At 45.5% G+C, this 22517-nt stretch overlaps 1 protein-coding gene across 2 annotated transcripts in view; it reads left to right on the top strand.

Moving 5' to 3' along the window:
• The first annotated feature begins 259 nt into the window (after window positions 1–259).
• The window catches only part of fer1l4 (fer-1 like family member 4), a 240860-nt gene continuing 218602 nt past the window's right edge, over window positions 260–22517 (top strand). For both annotated transcript variants that reach the window (XM_078237010.1, XM_078237011.1), the window contains exons 1-4: window positions 260–757; window positions 4205–4260; window positions 11630–11718; window positions 14406–14505. In XM_078237010.1, coding sequence (XP_078093136.1) covers window positions 679–757; window positions 4205–4260; window positions 11630–11718; window positions 14406–14505 — 324 coding nt within the window. In that variant the 5' untranslated portion in view covers window positions 260–678. The remainder of the gene's footprint in view (window positions 758–4204; window positions 4261–11629; window positions 11719–14405; window positions 14506–22517) is intronic.

The following is a 22517-nucleotide window of genomic DNA, read 5'->3' on the forward strand; positions in this document are numbered from 1 at the left end:
AACAAGGCCATTCAGCCCATTCTGTCATTGCCATCCTTTCCTAAATGGCTGTTATTAACTTACAGAAAGAATACTCCCCGTTGTTATTTCTGTGTTATTTCTGTAACAATTGTGTGTGGAATGTGATAACCTTTACTGAGTGTAATATATTTAGTTAGTCACAGGTGGCATTTGGGACAATGGAGTGCCTGTAGAGATTGATGGGCTGGGCCACATTCAGGAGATCTTTTTAGAACAAGGAAATAAAGATTCTGTCAAAGAGACCCAAAAACAAACAGCAGCAAGGAGTTTGAATGAAAAATGATTGATGTGTAGGAGCTGAAAGATGGAAATTATTGGTGTAAGTTTGTGTTTTCTGTTTGAAGAAATAATAGTTTGAGATACTTACTTATTTGTTTTCAATAATTGATCTTAACATTTCTCCATTGTGGCTGGAGGGCGGAGACACCACAATTTTAATTGTGAAGGTGATTTGGGTGTGGGTGTTTTGACTGATAAACTTGGAATCCGATTGAGCAACTTATCCGAGGCAGAATCCTTGCAGCAGCTGCTGCAGCGAGTGGGATAGATCTGGAAACAGGCAGCATTCCGCACTCCTCCAGAATGGGGACAGATCCGAACTCTCGAAGGGGAAAGGACAACTTTTAAAAGTCTGACGGCGGAGTTTGAAACGTCACCATGTCTCTCACTCTGACTCTGAAAAGGATCTCGAACCTGAGTGGAAAGTATGACAGACAGGTTCACATTACATTCCGAGGTAAGGATCTGTGGTTGCTGCTCTCTCTCTCTCTGTTCGCATTCAGGCTGTGGCTGTTTGTTGCGGGACAGCTATCTCAGGTCTCGGTGTGAGGGTGAAGCTAAATTAATATGTGAGGCTTTTGCTGCCCTGGTAACTCTGCCAAAACATTCTGCATGTGTAACTTGATATGTAGCAGTCTGTCCAGGGATAGCAGCAACCACCATCACTCAGCACCCGGACTTGTAAATACACTACTGTCCCTGGGCCAAAATCTTGGAACTCCCTCCCTCACTGCACTGTGGATGTACCTACACCATAGGGACAGCAGGGCCCAGCTCACCATCACCTCAGGGGCAATTAGGGATGGGAAATATACCCACATCCCATGAATGAATAAGAAAAGCCCCCTGGGCTGACCCTGACCACAGCAGGGGTCCTGAGTTATTCTAACACAATACTAATAAATGGGAATATACTAAGAGGGGTAGGTGAAGTGAGAGATCTTGGCGTACAAGTACACAGCTCCCTCAAAGGTAGCAGTTCAAGTAGACAGGGTTGTAAAGGTATATGGAATGCTTTCCTTGACTGGCAGAGGTTTAGAATATAAAAGTAAGAATATAATGTTGGAATTGTATAAAACACTGGTGAGGCCACTAATGGAATATTGTGTGCAGTTCTGGTCACCACATTACACGTGGGTGGCACGGTGGCACAGTGGTTAGCACTGCTGCCTCACAGTGAGACTTCTTACTGTGTTTACCCCAGTCCAACGCCGGCATCTCCACATCATGGCCTCACAGCGCCAGGGACCTGGGTTCAATTCCCGGCTTGGGTCACTGTCCGCGTGGAGTTTGCACGTTCTCCCCATGTCTGCGTCGGTTTCCTCCGGGTGCTCAGGTTTCCTCCCACAGTCCAAAGGTATGTGGGTTAGGTGGATTGGCTATGTTAAAATGCCCCAGGGGGACTAGCTAGGGTAAATACATGGGGCTATGGGGATAGGTCCTGTGTGAGATTGTGGTCAATGCAGACTCGATGGGCCAAATAGCCTCCTGCACTTAGGATTCTATGATTACAGGAAGTATGTAATTGCTCTGAAGAAAGTACAGAGAAGATTCACTAGAACGTTGCCAGGGCTGACGAATTGTAGCTATGGGGAGAGGTTGGAGTTGTTGTCTTTCGAACAGAGAGGCTGAGGGGTGACATGATTGTGATAAATTGTGAGGAGTAGAGATAGAGTGGACAGGAGGAACCTGTGTCCCTTGGCAGAGAGTTCAAAATCCAGGTCATAGATTCAAGTGGCAGAAGGATTAGAGGGGACATGAGGAAAAACATACACAGAGGGTGATGGGTGTTTGGAATTCGCTGCCTGGGGTGGTGGTGGAGGCAGAAACCCTAAAATCTGTTAACAAGTATCTGGATCCGCACCTTAAATGCTGTAAATTGCAGGGCTTTGGCCAGGTGCAGGAAGATGAGATTAGAAAGACGAAATACTGTGTTTGTTGGAAATCTGAAATATAAATTAAAAATGCTGGAAATACTCAGCAGGCCTGGCAGCCTCTGTGGAGAGAGAAACAGAGTGAACGTTTTAGAATTGTGACCTTCAATAGATCTGAAAAGTCATGGATTGAATCAAAGTTCCCTATTAATGGTAACTAATCGTAATTAATGCCCATGGTTCTAACATTTTAGCTTTACAAGAATGTTGCCAGGGCTAGAAAAGTATAGCTGTGAGGAGAGATTGGATAGGCTGGGATTATTGTCCTTGAAGGCTGAGAGGTGACTTGAGGTGGACAAATTATGAGGGGAAGAGATAGAATGGACAGGATAAAAGTGTTTCCCTTGATGGAGAATTCTAGAACCAGGGGACAAAGATTGAAGATAAGTGGCAGAAGGTGTGGAAGAGACTTGAGGAAGAATATTTTTACCCAGAGGGTGGTGGGTGTCTGGAATTCGCTGCCCGAGATGGTGGTGGAGGTAGAGACCCTACCTCCACTAAAAGGTACCTGGATCGGCACCTTAAATGCTGTAAATTGCAGGGCTATGGGCCAGGTGCAGGAAAATGGGATTAAAAAGGCCACCTGGGTGTCTCAGACTAGCATGGACAAGATGGGCCAAATGGCCTCCTTCTGTGCTGTAACTTTTCTATGGTTTTATAGTTACCAAAGTCTCAGTCAGTTTATCGTTTGTGATTTTATTTTTCACTTAAGAAGACCATAAAACAGACAGAAGAATCAAAGAGAATAAGAGGAGGTGACCATTCAGCCCATCAAAGGCCACCTTGCTAGTATTCAAACACTAACTTTCTTCTTCCAGCATTGAGCTTATTTTAAATGAAACAGAGATATTTACCTTGGGTATTTTAGTCCAACAGATTATTCTAAACATTCAGCAAATCTAATTAATAAAACTCTGAATCAGCTTTATGCTAGCTTCATTTTCCATTGATTTATAAGCATGAATACATGAGACAGGGAAACACAAACTTGTCCAGGAATCTCATCTCATTCAGTCATTTAAGGGCTTTTCACTATGATCCCCAAATCCCACCCACACTGTGATCCCCAAAGCCCCTTCTCTCTGTATCCCTAGAACTGAATATTCTCTCTGTACCATGTCCCTCCAGCTCAATTGGCTGGATTTTTCCTTTGGAAGCAGATAGTGGGAGTCTGAAAATTTCTAGCTTCCTCCGATCGCTGATTTCTCGGATTCTGAAGAAAGTGGATAATTTTGGCCATGAGCTGGTGTCTCACCCTGTGAGCTGTACTCAAAGGGATTAAATTCACAGTGAGTGAAGGGACAGTCTATGGACAGACATCCTCAAGACACAATGGATGCCAATAGTACCAATTCATTCATGTTTAGATTAGATAGATTTCTTTTATGAAAGTCCAGGAGTAATTTGAGACAGGAGGTGTGCTGAATACAGTATGGGAGATGAGACAGGTGAACTTGGACTTCGGGGTTCCCAAAACTCCCCACCATGGGGGGGGCGGGGGGGGGGGGTCCTCACCCATTGTCTGTTCAATTACAACCGCATTGATCATAAGAGGTAGGAGCAGAGGCAGGCCATTCAGCCCATCTCTTCTGCTCCACCATTCAGTCAGATCGTGGCTGATCTGATTGTCCTTTATCTCCACTTTCCCGCCTCCCTGTGACTTCCTTGTCAATCAACACAATCCATGATGGGGTAGTTGAATTCATCTTTCCTTCAAGGAGCTGCTGCAATGCCTCAGATATTTCACTGGATTGTGAACAGCCCCTAACGATGATTAGTTGATAACTCCTTTACTGTTGTTACCAGGATGGCAGAAGGTGAACGGGATGAAGCTGGATCATTTTGCAGTAACTGTTCCTATCATCCTATATTGCAGGAAGATAAATTAGACATTCAATTCCTAGATGGGCTGAAGAAACTTGTCATTATTATTGTGCAGAGTAACAATGTATTTCTTCATCTGTTCCCAGGTTACACACACTTGACCAGAAAAGTGAAATGTGAATATGAAGCTGTTTTCAATGAGGTAAGTGTAGTGGTAAAAGCTTTATCATTCAGCGATGATGTCACCCACAAATCCCAATAAAGAAACGTCCATCCCATCCAACCAACTACTGACTGCCAATTTCATTAACCCAACATGAACATGTGGTCCTAACACTCTCTGCTTCTGCTGGAAAATACCAAAACTCACAGCCGATAAATCAACAGGTTATGATGAACTCTGTGGCTGGAGGGCATGGTTACAAAACATGTCAATGTGTCCTTCCACAGACAGGAACCGGCTTACACTCTGACAATGTAAATCTAGACTGTTAGAATATTTCATCAGCAAATACATCACTGCTCATTTCCCAGTACAAGTCAGCTGCTCAAAATCAGGACAGAGTTCATGGTGTTTCAGAGCAGTTTATGAATGGATAGTGCAGCACTTACTGGGACTGGAACTGGGATTGTGAAATATCAGTCAAATATCTGAGGCAACTCTTCAAAGGAAAGATGAATATAACTACGCATCATGGATTGTGTGGGGAAGGGGAGGATTCAGTGATAACCCCACCCAGCAGAGAAATCTCCTTAACCATCTCTCAGGCAAAAGCAGCTGAATTCTCCTTTCCCCTCCCTTCCCACAACACTGTGGATGTCGTCTATATGGATTTTAGTAAAGCGTTTGACAAGGTCCCTCATGGCAGGCTGGTGCAAAAGGTTAAATCTCACGGGATAAAAGGTGAGCTAGCTAGATGGGTGGAGAACTGGCTTAGCCATAGAAGTCATGATGTGGAGATGCCGGCGTTGGACTGGGGTAAGCACAGTAAGAAGTCTCACAACACCAGGTTAAAGTCCAACAGGTTTATTTGGTAGCAAATACCATAAGCTTTCGGAGCAGAGCTCCTTCGTCAGATGGAGTGGATATCTGTTCTCAAACAGTACACAGACACAGAAATCAAATTACAGAATACTGATTAGAATGCAAATCTCTACAGCCAGCCAGGTCTTAAATGTACAGACAATGTGGGTGGAGGGAGCATTCAACACAGGTTAAAGAGATGTGTATTGTCTCCAGACAGAACAGCTTGTGGAATTCTGCAAGTCCAGGAGGTAAGCTGTGGGGGTTACTGATAATGTGACATAAATGAACACCGCTTGACAATCACCAGGCAAGACTGTTCTCTTCCTGTGGGGGAGCACTTCAGCAGTCACGGGCATTCAGCCTTGGATCTTCAGGTAAGCGTTCTCCAAGGCGGCCTTTACGACACACGACAGCGCAGAGTCGCTGAGCAGAAACTGATAGCCAAGTTCCGCACACATGAGGACGGCCTAAACCGGGATGTTGGATTTATGTCACATTATCAGTAACCCCCACAGCTTGTTGGATTTATGTCACATTATCAGTAACCCCCACAGCTTACCTCCTGGACTTGCAGAATTCCACAAGCTGTTCTGTCTGGAGACAATACACATCTCTTTAACCTGTGTTGAATGCTCCCTCCACCCACATTGTCTGTACATTTAAGACCTGGCTGGCTGTAGAGATTTGCATTCTAATCAGTATTCTGTAATTTGATTTCTGTGTCTGTGTACTGTTTGAGAACAGATATCCACTCCATCTGACGAAGGAGCAGCGCTCCGAAAGCTTATGGTATTTGCTACCAAATAAACCTGTTGGACTTTAACCTGGTGTTGTGAGACTTCTTACTGTGCTTAGCCATAGAAGACAGAGGGTAGCAGTGGAGGGGTCTTTTTCCGGTTGGAGGTCTGTGACTAGTGGAGTTCACACAGTAAGGAGTCTAACAACACCAGATTAAAGTCCAACAGGTTTATTTGGTAGCGAACGCCACTAGCTTTCGGAGCGCTGCTCCTTCATCAGATGGAGTGGAAATCTGCTCTCAGACAGGGCACAGAGACACAAAATCAAGTTACAGAATACTGATTAGAATGCGAATCTCTACAGCCTGGTTCTGTATAGAACGTTGGTTCGGCCACATTTGGAATACTGTGTCCAGTTCTGTTCGCCACACTACCAGAAGGACGTGGAGGCTTTGGAGAGAGTACAGAAAAGGTTTACCAGGATGTTGCCTGGTATGGAGGGTCTTAGCTATGAGGAGAGATTGGGTAAAGTGGGGTTGTTCTCCCTGGAAAGACAGAGGATGAGGGGCGACCTAATAGAGGTGTATAAAATTATGAAGGGCATAGATAGGGTGAACAGTGGGAAGCTTTTTCCCAGGTCGGAGGTGACGAACACAAGGGGTCACAGGTTCAAGGTGAGGGGGGCAAGGTTCAACACAGATGTCAGGGGGACTTATTTTACACAGAGGGTGGTGGGGGCCTGGAATGCACTGCCGAGCAAGCTGATTGAGGCGGACACACTGGGATCGTTTAAGACTTATCTAGATAGCCACATGGACAGACTGGGAATAGAGGGATACAAACGAATGGTCTAGTTGGGCACATGAGTGGCACCGGCATGGAGGGCCGAAGGGCCTGTTCCTTTGCTGTATTGTTCTTTGTTCTTTGTAACACACCCGAGAATCATTGTTGATTGGGTGTGATGCTCCAGTGACATTTCAGTGGCTTGTTTAGAATTAGGTCCAATCTTTCAGTTAGTGACAGTATGGCAGTGACAGGAATTCAGTGACTACCTGGCGTCATTGTGAAACTAGGTGTGTTTGTGCTGAAACATGTTTGTATTTTGCAGTACAGGTTCTCAATATAGGTTCAGTTGGAGAATTGGACAAAGATACTGTCAAGATCAATAGAGTTAGCAGAACATATATGTTCCTCCTGGTACTGGGTAGTAAGTGGGCAGCAGCCCCTAAATTGTGTTGCTTGTGTCCAATGTGAACTGTGTGTGAGCCATTTTATCCTGGTCTTTGGCAGGTCCAAACCTATCCCCCAGTTTGGTGCTAGCTTGCTCTCCATCTTGTCTCCAAACACCCACACCCCACCTTCCACCCCCACTTCAGGGCAACTGCTACATTCCTCAGGTAATCCCATAACGACCTGTACCTCTATTTGGCCATTCACACATTCCGATCACTTAATGGACAATTTTAGCACCTTTCTCAGCTTCATCGTCACCATTACATTTCCTTTATCCAATTATAGTCCCCCCCACCCTCATAATATAAGTCTCGTCTGATTTTCTTTGCTCACAGCGGGTCATCCAGACTCGAAAGGTTGGCTCTGTTCTCTCTCCACAGATGCTGTCAGACCTGCTGAGATTTTCCAGCATTTTCTGTTTTTGTTTTAGATTCCAGCATTTGCAGTATTTTGCCTTTATCTTAGTGCTAGCTAGCTTTAAACTGATAATCTCATAGAAACACAGAAACTAGAAGCAGGAATAGGCCACTCGGCCCTTCTAGCCTGCTCCGCCATTCATTTCAATATCCTGATGCTCCCTTGCTCCCCATAGCCCCAAGAGCTATTTCTAATTTCTTCTTGAAATCACACACTGTTTGGCCCCAACTACTTTCTGTGGTAGTGAACTCCACACATTCACCACCCTCTGGGTGAAGAAATTTCTCCTCACCTCAGTTCTAAAAGGTTTACCCTTATCCTCAAACTATGATCGCTAGTTCTGGACTCCCCCACCATTGGGAACATTCTTTCTGAATCTACCCTGTCTAACCCTGTTAGAATTTTATAAGTTTCTAGGAGATCCCCTCTCACTCTTCTAACCTCCAGTGAATATAATCCTCACCAACTTAGTCTCTCCTCATATGACAGACCTGCCATCCCAGGAATCAGCCTGGGAAACCTTTGCTATACTCCCTCTATAGCAAGAACATCCTTCCTCAGATAAGGACACCAAAACTGCACACAATATTCCAGATGTGACCTCACCAACGCCCTGTACAATTGCAGCAAAACATCCCTATCCTATACTCAAATCCTCTTGATATGAAGGCCAACATACCATTTGCCTTCACAATGGCCACAAGGAACATGGGGAAAAGTCAGGAGGCTTTTCTTTGCATCCAACCGTTCCAAACCTGATCCAGTGCTGCTCGCAGAGGCCTGTCATTAAAAAGCTTTTTAAAATTTGTTCCCTAATCACCCTAGAACTGTGTGTCTCGCTCAGCCATTTCAGAGGGCAGTTAAGAGTCAACCATATTGTTAACTCATTGTTGAGTCAATCATTTATCTGTCAAGGTCTAGGTTAAAAGCAGGGGAGTCATGTTGGAGTTGTATAGAACTTTAGTGAGGCCACAGCTGGAGCACTGTGTGCAGTTCTGGTCGCCACATTATAGAAACGATGTGATTGCACTGGAGGGGGTGCAGAGGAGATTCACCAGGATGCTGCTTGGTGTGGAAATTTTAAGTTATGAAGAGAGGTTGGGTAGACTTGGGTTGTTTTCGTTGGAGCAGAGAAGGCTGAGGGGTGACCTGATCGAGGTGTACAAGATTGAGAGACATGTACTGAGTGGATAAGGAGCAGCTGTTCCCCTTAATTGAAGGGTCAGTCATGAGGGGATATAGGTAAAGGTTTGGGGGAAGGTGAGGAAAAACCTTTTTACCCAGAGGGTGGTGACGGTCTGGAATGTGCTGCCTGGGAGGGTGGGAGAGGCGGGTTGCCTCACATCCTTTAAAAAGTATTTGGATCAGCACTTGGCACATCACAACATTCAGGGCTATGGGCCCAGTGCTGGCAGATTAGATTAGGTGGGAGTTCAGGCGTTTCTAATGTGTTGGTGTGGACTCGATGGGCTGAAGGGCCTCTTCTGCACTGTATGATTCTATGATCCTATATTGTTTTAGGCCTGGAGTCACATGTAGGCCAGACCAGGTAAGATGACAGATTTCCTTCCCTAAAGGATGTTAGTGAATGAGATGAGTTTGTACAACAATCGATAATGGTTTCATGGTCATCGTTAGACTTTTAATTCCAGATTTTTATTGAATTCAAATTCCACCATCTGCCATGGTGGGGTTTGAACCTGGGTCCCCAGAGCATTACCCTGGGTCTCTGGATTACTAGTCCAGTCACAATACCACCACGCCACTGCCTCCCCCATGGTGGTCTACTTCCCAGTGTAAACATCTCCAAAAGAATCTCAGATTTATTTTTCTCTTAGCATTTTGGGTTGGTAAATTGTACAAACCTTTAGAAGTCAACACCCCTAACACGGAGAGGTGTTTGGAAGTTTATACAGAAATTGTGAGAGAGGGCTCAGTTAATGAATCATAACCGAGAATGTGCCCGAGCAGTCATTGTGTAAATTAGCAGTAATTCTCAGAGTAGAACCAACCCAGGGCTTTGGGGAGTTTTGCTGTGACGTTTGTGTTATGTAGAATCTGCTCCACCTTAAGCAAAGTGGGGTGGGGACCTCAGAGTCTATTGTCAGGGAAACAAGTTACAAATCTAAAAACTGGCAATCGCTTTGAGTCAGACTGAAACTATGAGGAAATAAACTCAAGCATGTCTGAATGATTAAATGTAAAAGATTTGAATCAGAACAGGAATTCTCCGAATCTTTGGGTAAAATCTATCCTTCGACCAATATCCCAGCAGAGAGAACCTGATCTGTGTTTGAGTTGCTGGTTGGGAGACCAGAGCAGGAGCAGACAAATGAGCTGTGCCTTTCTCTACATTACAACAGAAACCACATTACTCCAGGCTGAGAAAGGATCAGTGTGGTCAGAGAGAGTCTGAACAGACTGGGGGTGGGGAGGGTTGGATGATCTGTGAGGGGGGGCCTTGGAGAGTGTGGGTGGGTGTGGGCGGTCTAGGGTGAGGGTCAGTGTGTGGTGGGGGCAGTTTGGGGGGGTGTCCGCTCCCCCTGTTTCTGTTTCCTCTAACTGAACAAACTGACACTTTCCCATCACATACACTGCCCATAACCCAGTAATGGTATTCCAGACTGCCCACCCCTGAGACTGCCCACCCCCGAGACTGCCCACCCCCGAGACTGCCCACCCCCGAGACTGCCCACCCCCGAGACTGCCCACCCCCGAGACTGCCCACCCCCGAGACTGCCCACCCCCGAGACTGCCCACCCCCGAGACTGCCCACCCCCGAGACTGCCCACCCCCGAGACTGCCCACCCCCGAGACTGCCCACCCCCGAGACTACCCACCCCCGAGACTGCCCACCCCCGAGACTGCCCACCCCCGAGACTGCCCACCCCTGAGACTGCCCACCCCCGAGACTGCCCACCCCGGAATGCCCAGCCCCTGGGACCGCCCAACCTCACAGGACCATCAACCTCCCAGAATGCCCACCACCCAGAGCACCCAGCCAGCTCCTCCGGCCCACCCAGTTCACCACTCTGAGGCTCCCCACCCACTGAAACCACCCACCTCCCCAGTCTATGCAAATGTGTGCATGCACATGCACACACACACACACACACACACACATGTATAACAACACACGCACACACGTGCACTCACACATACACACACACACGGACACACACACACACATACGCACTCACACATACACACAAACACACACACACACACATAATACACATTCTCACACACACACACTCTCACACATACACACAAACACACTCTCACACACACTCTCTCTCACACACACACATACACACTCTCACACACACACACTCTCACACACACACACAAACACACTCACACACACTCTCTCTCACACACACACACACACACTCTCACACACACAAACACACTCTCTCACACACACACTCACACACACACACAAACACACTCTCACACACACTCTCTCTCACACACACACATACACACTCTCACACACACACAAACACACTCTCTCACACACACACTCTCTCACACACACACATACACACTCTCACACACACACAAACACACTCTCTCACACACACACTCTCTCACACACACACACACAAACACACTCTCTCACACACACTCTCTCTCACACACACACATACACACTCTCACACACACACACACTCTCACACACACATACACACAAACACACTCTCTCACACACACACATACACACTCTCACACACACATACACACTCACACACACACACACACAAACACACTCACTCACACAAACACACACACACAAATACACACTCACACACAGACACACACGCACTCTCACACACACACACAGACACACACACATATACACACACTCACACAGACACACACACACACACAGCAACAATGTGCCTTCCTGCCCCTGACTGAATCCTGATGGAGATGGCAATCAGGCACACTGTCAGGCCCCTAATTAAATACCCTTCCCACCTTCATATATGCCACGAGAGAGGTTGGCTGGAATGAGCATGAGAAAAAATGAAAATAACTGACACTAAATCTGCTGAAATAGTGATATTGTTATATTTACATTGGTGATATTTTGAAATACTGTGTGAAACTAGTTTAAGTTAAACCTGACTGAGTTTGTGTTTGTGTTGTAGGAATTCCGTTGGCCTCATTATGGAAGGGAAATCATTGAAGAGATGCTGGAGATTCGGGTTTATAACCACAGCAAACTCTTCAGTAACCGGTGAGTGTTCAGAGGTTGCTCCAGTCTCCAGTTAACAGAGGCTGTTCAGTTGGATCAGCAGGAGTTGGGAGCTTGTAGATTTCAGATTGCTTCAGTTTTGAGGGGGGTGGAGAGGGGGGTGAGGATGCTCCTGTCTGGGGCTTTGGAATGTGGGGTTGCTACTTCCTAGAGGTGTGGGGGAGGGGTGGCAGGATGGGATTTACATTATCCGTGACTGAATCAAGGAGTTAAAGTTCGGGTCAAATGGAAATATACAGCTGTACGAATGGCAAAGAATGTGACAGGTCAGAGGATTGGCCGCATTTACAAAAGTAGCAGAATTGACTGAAACAAAAGGGAAAGCGAGTAATATAAAAACAGACATTAAGATTTAAATAGGGAAAGTGTTGGTCCCCGAGTGAATGAGTCTGGGGAATTGATAATGGAAAACAAGGAAATGGTGGAGGCATTGAACAGGTATTTTGTGTTTGTTTTCACTGTAAGAAGTCTCACAACACCAGGTTAAAGTCCAACAGGTTTATTTGGTAGCACGAGCTTTCGGAGTGCTGCTCCTTCATCAGGTGAGTGAAGAGTTCTGTTCACAAACAGGGCATACATAGACACAAACTCAATTTACAAGATAATAATTGGAATGTGAGTCTTAACAGGTAATCAAGTCTTTACAGGTACAGACAGTGTTAAAGAGGCGTGAATTGTCTCAAGCCAGGACAGTTAGTGAGATTTTGCAAGCCCAGACAAGTCGTGGGGGTTACAGATAGTGTGACATGAACCCAAGATCCCGGTTGAGGCCGTCCTCATGTGTGCGGACCTTGGTTATCAGTTTCTGCTCAGCGATTCTGCGTTGTCGTGTGTCGTGAAGGCCGCCTTACCTGAAGATCAGAGGCTGAATGCCCTTGACTGCTGAAGTGTTCCCCGACAGGAAGGGAACACTCCTGCCTGGTGATTGTCGAGTGGTGTCCGTTCATCCATTGTCATAGCGTCTGCATGGTCTCGCCAGTATACCATGCCTCGGGACATCCTTTCCTGCAGCGTATCAGGTAGACAATGTTAGCTGAGTCACAAGAGTAGGTACCATGTACCTGGTGGATGGTGTTCTTACGTGAGATGATGGCATCCGTGTCGATGATCTGGCATGTCTTGAAGAGGTTGCTGTGGCAGGGTTGTGTGGTGTCATGGTCACTGTTCTCCTGAAGGCTGAGTAGTTTGCTGCGGACAATGGTCTGTTTGAGGTTGTGCGGTTGTTTGAAGGCAAGTAGTGGAAGTGTGGAGATGGCCTTGGTGACATGTTCGTCTTTATCGATGACATGTTGAAGGCTCCGGAGAAGATGTCGTAGCTTCTCTGCTCCGGGGAAGTACTGGACGACGAAGGGTACTCTGTCTGCCGTGTCCCGTGTTTGTCTTCTGAGGAGGTCGGTGCGGTTTTTCACTGTGGCGCATCGGAACTGTCGATCGATGAGTTGAATGCCATATCCTGTTCTTAAAAGGGCGTTTTTCAGCGTCCTACCCCAGTCCAATGCCGGCAACTTCACATCATGTTTTCACTGTAGAAGACTTTGAAAACTTCCCAAAGACACTTAAGGAACTTGAAGCAATCAGCTGGCAAACAATGCTGGGAAAACTCTTTTTACGAAAGGCTGACAAGTCCTTAGGATCTTGGCCTACATCCTGGGGCCTCAGTAGCTGGAGAGAGAGTATCTTCATTGGTTAGAATCTTCCAAAATTCATTACATTCTGGAAGGGTCCCAGCAGATTGGAAAATAGCAAAAGAAACATCTTTATTCAAGAAAGCAGGGAACATCTGTCATAGGGATATTGCTAGAATCCAGGACACAAAGTTTGGCTGGTTGGTTAACAGTGAGGTTGAGTGTCTTGGGTTACAAGAAGATATAGACGGAATGGTCAAATGGACAGGTAAGTGGCAGATGGAATTTAACCCTGAAAATGTGAGATGAAACACTTTGGAAGGAGTAATTTAACAAAGAAGTATTCAGTAAATGGTTGGACACTAGGAAGTTCTGTGGAACAAAGGGACCTTGGCGTGTTTGTCCACAGATCTCTAAAAGCAGAAGGGCATAGAAACATAGAAGATAGGAGCAGGGGGAGGCCATTTGGCCCTTCGAGCCTGCTCAGCCATTCATTATGATCATGGCCGATCATCCAACTCAATAGCCTAATCCTGCCTCTTCCCCATAACCTTTGCCCCAAGTGCTATATCCAGCTGCCTCTTGAATACATGTTAGTAGGGTGGTGATAAAGGCATATGGGACACTTGCCTTTATCAATCGAGGCATAGATTACAAAAGCAGGGAAGTCACGTTGGAGTTGTATATGGGGGAGGAGGGTGGGAATGGGAAGGGGTTTATGGGGGACGGGGTCTATGGGAAGGTGGTCATGGGGCGGGGTGTTATGGGTGGAGTGTGTGGGGAGGTGGTTTATGGGGAGGTGATTATGGGGTGTGGTGTGTGGGGGGGTTGTGGGAGGGGGAGGAGTGGGGGGGGCGGGGTAGTGTAAAATTCTGGCCTAAGGAAAAATAAATCAATGTTTCTGCTCTTACCAAATCCTCCAGAACAATTTCCAATCAGTTGTTGTGAATGTCTCTCTGGAGATTCAGTGATAAAATCATCAAAGAATGTGTTTAAAAACTGGAGCAGAACAAGGTGAATTATTGGATTATTCCTTTCTGATAGGTTGCTGGGACAGCTACAGATCAGTCTTCAACAAGTGGCCAAAACCGGCCGATTGGTTCTAAAGGAAGCTCTAGTTGACAAGAAGAATTCTCTGACGGATGTAAGTAGCACATTCTGTCTCTTTATTTAGAAGATCAATCATTGAGGAAATGAGCAAGAGATGAGATTAAGATGGCAGTGAGCCAGGGAGTGAGAGCTGGTGGCTGGAGCTTCATCCAATCAATGAGACACGTTCTGTATTGGGTAGGGCCAGTTGCAAGGTGAGTGGAAGGGAGAGACGGCCTCTAATTTCCCCTCTCTGGGGAAATAAGGCAGTAAGGTACAGACCCATCAGCAAGCCTAACAAAGATTAATTTGGGGGCAGTCTTGGTCTGTGAATTCAGATAGCTGTGAGCTTCTGGCACAACAGAAGTGTGTCTGACTCTAGATCAGAAGGTTGCATCTTCAAATCCCGTCAGGCTCATGGAGTTTATCTTTATATGGTCCCCGGAAGAGTAAGGGGTTTTAGTTCAGTCGGTGCAGGCTTGGAGGGCCGAAGGGCCTGTTTCTGTGCTGTAATTTTCTTTGTTCTTTGTTCATTCTGTGCACACACACTGAATACCAGAAAAGCTCAAAACTCATTGAATTTCTGTGGTGATATGATCACTGAGTGTTCCTGACTTTGTGGCCGAACCTTTCCGCCATTGCCCGCGGCCCAGAATCTCCGAAGCCTCTGACAGTGAATGGAGTTCTGGCAGGAATGCCAAATTCTCCGATCTCACTCAAACCGGTCCCAGCAAAGATGAGACTGGATAATCCCGGCCAGTGTCCAGCGATGATTTCAATGTGATGGAAAGCTACTTGCAGTCTAATCCAAGTTTCTGTCATAATTTGTCGCTGTGTGAGGCAGGATATCAAAGTGAAAGAAAATGCATGCAAAGTGGCAAAGATTAGTGGGAAACGAGAGGATTGGGAAATCTTTAAAGGTCAACAGAAAGCCACAAAAAAAGCTATAAAGAAAAGTAAGATGGATTATGAGAGTAAACTAGCTCAGAATATAAAAAAAGATTGCAATAGTTTCCGCATATATATAAAACGAAAAAGAGCGGCGAAAGTAAACATTGGTCCTTTAGAGGGTGAGAAGGGGGATGTAATAACTGGAAATGAGAAAATGGCTGAGGCATTGAACAGGTATTTTGTGTCGGTCTTCACAGTGGAAGACACAAATAACATGCCAAAAATTGATGACAGGAAGGCTATGGCAGGTGAGAACCTAGAAACTATCATTATCATGAAAGAGGTAGTGTTGGGCAAGTTAATGGGGCTAAAGGTAGACAAGTCTCCTGGTCCTGATGGAATGCATCCCAGGGTACTAAAAGAGATGGCGGGAGAAATAGCAAATGCACTAGTGGTAATTTACCAAAATTCGCTGGACTCTGGGGTTCCCGCAGATTGGAAAACAGCAAATGTGACGCCACTGTTTAAAAATGGAGCTAGACAAAAGGCGGGTAATTATAGGCCGGTTAACTTAACTTCTGTAGTAGGGAAAATGCTTGAATCTATCATCAAGGAAGAAATAGCGAGACATCTGGATATAAATTGTCCCATTGGGGCATCAGTTCATGAAGGGCAGGTCATGTTTGACTAATTTGGTGGAATTCTTTGAGAACATTACATGTGCAGTGGACAATGGGGAACCTGTGGATGTGGTGTATCTGGATTTCCAGAAGGCATTTGACAAGGTGCCGCACCAAAGACTGCTACATAAGATAAAGGTGCACAGTGTTACGGGTAATGTATTAGCATGGATACAGGATTGGTTAACTAATAGAAAGCAAAATGAGTGTAAATGGGTGTTTTTCTGGTTGGTGGTGTGCCTCAGGGATCAGTGTTGGGACATTTTTTTACAATTTACATAGATGACTTGGAGTTGGGGACCAAGTGTAGTGTGTCAAAGTTCGCAAATGAGACTAAGATGAGTGGTAGAGTGTGCAGAGGACACTGAAAGTCTGCAAAGGGATGTAGATAGTTTAAGTGAGTGAGCAAGGGTCTGGCAGATGGAGTACAATGTTGGTAAATGTGAGGTCATCCATTTTAGTAGGAATAACAGCAAAATGGACTATTATTTAATGGTAAAAAATTGCAGCATGCTGCTGTGCAGAGGGACCTGGGTGTCCTTGTGCAAGAATCTCAAGGAGTTGGTTTGCAGGTGCAGCAGGTAATCAAGAATAAGGTGGGTGAGCTTGCAGCATGGGTTGGTGCCTGGGATTTCGATGTTGTGGCCATCTCGGAGACATGGATAGAGCAGGGACAGGAATGGTTGTTGCAGGTTCCGGGGTTTAGATGTTTCAGTAAGTGCAGGGAAGGTGGTAAAAGAGGGGGAGGTGTGGCATTGATAGTCAAGGACAGTATTACGGTGGCAGAAAGGACATTCGATGAGGACTCGTCTACTGAGGTAGTTTGGGCTGAGGTTAGAAACAGGAAAGGAGAGGTCACCCTGTTGGGAGTTTTTTATAGACCTCCGAAAAGTTCCAGAGATGTAAAGGAAAAGATTGCAAAGATGATTCTGGATAGGAGCGAAAGTAACAGGGTAGTTGTACTGGGGGACTTTAACTTTACAAATATTGACTGGAAAAGCTATAGTTCGAGTACTTTAGATGGGTCAGTTTTTGTCCAATGTGTGCAGGAAGGCTTCCTGACACAGTATGTAGATAGACCAACAAGAGGCGAGGCCACATTGGATTTGGTACTGGGTAATGAACCAGGCCAGGTGTTAGATTTGGAGGTAAGTGAGCACTTTGGTGACAGTGACCACAATTCGATTACGTTTACTTTAGCAATGGAAAAGGATAGGTATATACCAAAGGGCAAGAGTTATAGCTGGGGGAAAGGAAATTATGATGCGATTAGGCGAGATTTAGCTGGCATAGGTTGGGGGAGGAAACTGCAGGGGATGGGCACAATTATAATGTGGAACTTGTTCAAGGAACAGCTACTACGCGTCCTTGATAAATATGTACCTGTCAGGCAGGGAGGAAGCAGACGTGTGAGGGAACTGTGGTTTACTAAGGAGGCTGAATCTCTTGTGAAGAGAAAGAAGGAGACTTATGTTAAGATGAGACGTGAAGGCTCAGTTAGGGCGCTTGAGAGTTACAAGTTAGCCAGGAAGGACCTAAAGAAAGAGTTAAGAAGAGCCAGGAGGGGACATGAGAAGTCTTTGGCGGGTAGGATCAAGGAAAACCCTAAAGCTTTCTATAGGTATGTCAGGAGTAAAAGAATGACTAGGGTAAGATTAGGGCCAGTCAAGGACAGGAGTGGGAAGTTGTGCGTGGAGTCTGAAGAGACAGGAGAGGCACTAAATGAATATTTTTTGTCGGTATTCACACTGGAGAGGGACAGTGTTGTTGAGGGGAGTACTGAGATGCAGGCTGTTGGACTGGATGGGATTAATGTTCATAAGGAGGAGGTGTTAGCAATTCTGGAAAGGGTAAAAATAGATAAGTCCCCTGGGCCAGATGGGATTTATCCTAGGATTCTCTGGGAGGCTAGAGAGGCGATTGCAGAGCCTTTGGCTTTGATCTTTGTGTCGTCATTGTCTACTGGAACAGTGCCAGAAGACTGGAGGATAGCAAATGTTGTCCCCTTGTTCAAGAAGGGGAGTAGGGACAACCCTGGTAATTATAGACCGGTGAGCCTTACTTCTGTTGTGGGCAAAGTTTTGGAAAGGATTATAAGAGATAGGATTTATAATCACCTGGAAAGGAATAATTTGATTAGGGATAGTCAGCACGGTTTTGTGAAGGGTAGGTCGTGCCTCACAAACCTGATTGAGTTCTTTGAGAAGGTGACCAGAGAGGTGGATGAGGGTAAAGCAGTTGATGTGGTGTATATGGATTTCAGCAAAGCGTTTGATAAGGTTCCCCATGGTAAGCTTTTCCAGAAAATACGGACATATGGGATTAAGCGTGATTTAGTGGTTTGGATCAGGAATTGGCTAGCTGTAAGAAAACAAAGGGTGGTGGTTGATGGGAAATATTCATCCTGGAGTTCAGTTACTAGTGGTGTACCGCAAGGATCTGTTTTGGGGCCACTGCTGTTTGTCATTTTTATTAATGACCTGGATGAGGGCGTGGAAGGATAGATTAGTAAATTTGCGGATGACACTAAAGTCGGTGGAGTTGTGGACAGTGCGGAGGGAAGTGGCAGGTTACAGAGGGACATAGATAAGCTGCAGAGCTGGGCTGAGAGGTGGCAAATGGAGTTTAATGCGGAAAAGTGTGAGGTGATTCACTTTGGAAGGAGTAACAGGAATACAGAGTACTGGGCTAATGGTAAGATACTTGGTAGTGTGGAGGAACAGAGGGATCTGGGTGTCCATGTGCATAGATCCCTGAAAGTTAGCACCCAGGTTGATAGGGTTGTTAAGAAGGCGTATGGTGTGTTAGCTTTTATTGGTAGAGGGATTGAGTTTCGGAGCCAGGAGGTCATGCTGCAACTGTACAAAACTCTGGTGCGGCCGCATTTGGAGTATTGCGTACAGTTCTGGTCGCCGTATTATAGGAAAGATGTGGAAGTGTTGGAAAGGGTGCAGAGGAGATTTACCAGGATGTTGCCTGGTATGGTGGGAAAATCGTATGAGGAAAGGCTGAGGGGCTTGAGGTTGTTTTCGTTAGAGAGAAGAAGGTTAAGAGGTGACTTAATAGGTGTATAAAATGATGAAGGGGATAGATAGAGTGAACGTTCAAAAACTATTTCCTCGGGTGGATGGAGCTATTACAAGGGAGCATAACTATAGGGTTCATGGTGGGAGATACAGGAAGGATATCAGAGGTAGGTTCTTTACGCAGAGAGTGGTTGGGGTGTGGAATGGACTGCCTGCAGTGATAGTGGAGTCAGACACTTTAGGAACATTTAAGCGGTTATTGGATAGGCACATGGAGCACACCAGGATGATAGGGAGTGGGATAGCTTGATCTTGGTTTCAGATGAAGGTCGGCACAACATCGTGGGCCGAAGGGCCTGTTCTGTGCTGTACTGTTCTATGTTCTATGTTCTATGTTCTGATAGAGGCATATAAGATGATCAGAGGATTAGATAGGGTGGATAGTGAGAGCCTTTTTCCTCGGATGGTGTTGGCTAGCACAAGGGGACATAGCTTTAAATTGAGGGGTGAGAGATATAGGACAGATGTTAGAGATAGGTTCTTTACTCAGAGAGTAGTAATGGCGTGGAATGCCCTGCCTGCAGCAGTAGTTGGCTCGTCAACATTAAGAGCATTCAAATGGTTATTGGATAAACATATGGATGATATTGGAATTGTGTAGGTTAGATGGGCTTTAGATTGGTTACACTGGTCGGTGCAACATCGAGGGCCGAAGGGCCTGTACTGCACTGTAATGTTCCAAGTTCTATGTTCTAAGAAGGCAAATGGAATTTTCTCCTTCATTGTGAGAGGTATGGAGTTTAAAAACAGTGAGATTATGTTGCAGTTGTATAAGGTGCTGGTGAGGCCACACCTGGAGAACTGTGTGCAGTTTTGGTCTCCTTACTTGAGAAAGGATATACTGGCACTGGAAGGGATGCAGAGGAGATTCACTAGGTTGATTCTGGAGTTGAGAGTGTTGGCTTAAGAGGAGAGACTGAGTAGACTGGGGCTATACTCATTGGAATTCAGAAGAATGAGGGGGGATCTTATAGAAACATATAAGATTATGAAGGGAATAGATAAGATAGAAGCAGGGAAGTTGTTTCCACTGGCAGGTGAAACCAGAACTAGGGGGCATAACCTCAAATAAGGGGGAGCAGATTTAGGACTGAGTTGAGGAGGAACTTCTTCACACAAAGGGTTGTGAATCTGTGGAATTCCCTGCCCAGTGAAGCAGTTGAGGCTACCTCATTGAATGTTTTTAAGGCAAAGATAGATAGATTTTCGAACAGTAAAGGAATTAAGGGTTATGGTGAGCGGGCGGGTAAGTGGAGCTGAATCCACGAAAAGATCAGCCATGGTCTTATTGAATGGCGGAGCAGGCTCGAGGGGCCAGATGGCCTACTCCTGCTCCTAGTTCTTATGAGTGGAATCAGCATTTGGCATGTACAGCCTGATTTGATTTTGGGTCATTGGTGTTGGTAAACAGTACAGCTTCTCTGGAAACTTCTCCACAGAGCTGGACATTTACTTTTTAAATTAATTTTGGCTGGTTATTAATATTTTATATGAATGGTTGCCATTTTTGGAGGTTTTATTCACTTTCCCTGATTTTAGGAACTCCATTATTGTGAGCTGTCTGGGCCTGAAACTATGGAATTCCCTCCCTGAACCTCTGTCACTTTACCCATCTTCCCTCCTTTAAAATCAACCTCTTTGAAGAAGCCTTTGACCATTTGTCCTAATGTCTCCTAATGCGGCTCCTATTGTGGTTTATAATACTCCAGTGAAGCACATAGGAATGCTTTGTTATGTTAAAGCTTAGCAATATAATTTGCTGTTGCTGTTCTATTTTTCATGTTGCCACTTTTTCTTTCTCCTTCGTTTCTTGTCCCTCTTTCTTACTGCTCGAACATGGTTCTGTGGACAGTAGATCCTGCCCACTTGAACTTCTTGCAAATGACCCAGAAACTGTTCTGCTCACTCACAGTTCTGATTCACTAATGCTGTCAAACTGGAAATAGGGACAATGCTTAGGTTCTTGTTCAATTAAGACCATAAGACATAAGAGCAGAATTAGGCCATTCGGCCCATCAAGTTTGCTCAGCCATTCAATCATGGTTGATATTTTTCTCATTCCCATTCTCCTGCCTTTTCCCCATAACCCCTGATCCCCTTATTAATCAAGAACCTATCTATCTCTGTCTTAAAGACACTCAATGACCCGGCCTCCACAGCCTTCTGCGGCAAAGAGTTCCACACATTCCCCACTCTCTGGCTGAAGAAATTCCTCCTCATCTCTGTTTTAAAGGATCATCCCTTTAGCCTGAGGTTATGCCCTCTGGTTCTAGTTGTTCCTACTAGTGGAAACATCCTCTCCACGTCCACTCTATCCAGGCCTCGCAGTATCCTGTAAGTTTCAATAAGATCCCCCCCTCATCCTTCTAAACTCCAACGAGTACAGACCCAATTCTGTAATGTCTGGACCAGCAGAGTTCCTCAAACATTGCAACAAATTTCCACCAGTAGTCAGGAAACTCGAGTGAAGGTCTCAGCCAGCACATTCTATCACTTTGCATTTGGTAGAAGAAAACAGCTTATTAACAGGTTAAAAAAGCAAGCGCAGCCAGAAACATGAAAAACCTGTTTGACTCAAGAACTCAAAAGGTCAGCCAATAGCGAGTAGGTGTTTCAGCTTATCAACTGTTGCTATGGTTGTATTTTTAAAAAGTACAAGGATTGATTGAGCTAAGCTTACGATAAATATTTTTATTCCTCATTCTTCCACACGGAACACACTTCAAAGAGAAAATGCTTTGTAATTTTCACAAAACGAAACTTATAGATTTGAAGGGACTCCCACTGTATGTACATATTGCGCATACACACCACACACATACCGCACGTACTGCATACATACCGCATACATACTGCACATACCGCGTACATATTGCATGTACCACGTACATACTGAAAGTACTGCGTACATACTGCACATACCACATACATACTGTACATATTGCATGTACCGCGTACATACTGCATACATACTGTACATGCTGTGTACATATTGCATGTACCGTGTACATACTGTGCATGCTACATGTACCATGTACATATTGCACATATATACTGTACAAACTCCATGTACCACATGCACAGTGCTTAGCACTGCTGTCTCACAGCGCCAGGGACCCTGGGTTTGATTCCCGGCTTGGGCCACTGTCTGTGTGGAGTTTGCACGTTCTCCCCGTGTCTGCGTGGGTTTCCTCCGGGTGCTCCGGTTTCCTCCCACAGTCCGAAATATGTGCTGGTTAGTCCATTGGCCGTGCTAAGTTCTCCCTCGGTGTACCTGAATGGGCACCGGAGTGTGGCGACTGGGGGATTTTCACAGTAACTTCATTTCTCCCTAAAGGGGAAAGGTCTCACTGACTGCAAATCAGAAAAAGACCCGTTTATGGCAGCTCTTTGCTTCCTATCTGCTAACC

This window comes from Mustelus asterias, chromosome 20 (genome assembly GCF_964213995.1).
Source record: "Mustelus asterias chromosome 20, sMusAst1.hap1.1, whole genome shotgun sequence".
Classification (NCBI taxonomy): domain Eukaryota; kingdom Metazoa; phylum Chordata; class Chondrichthyes; order Carcharhiniformes; family Triakidae; genus Mustelus; species Mustelus asterias.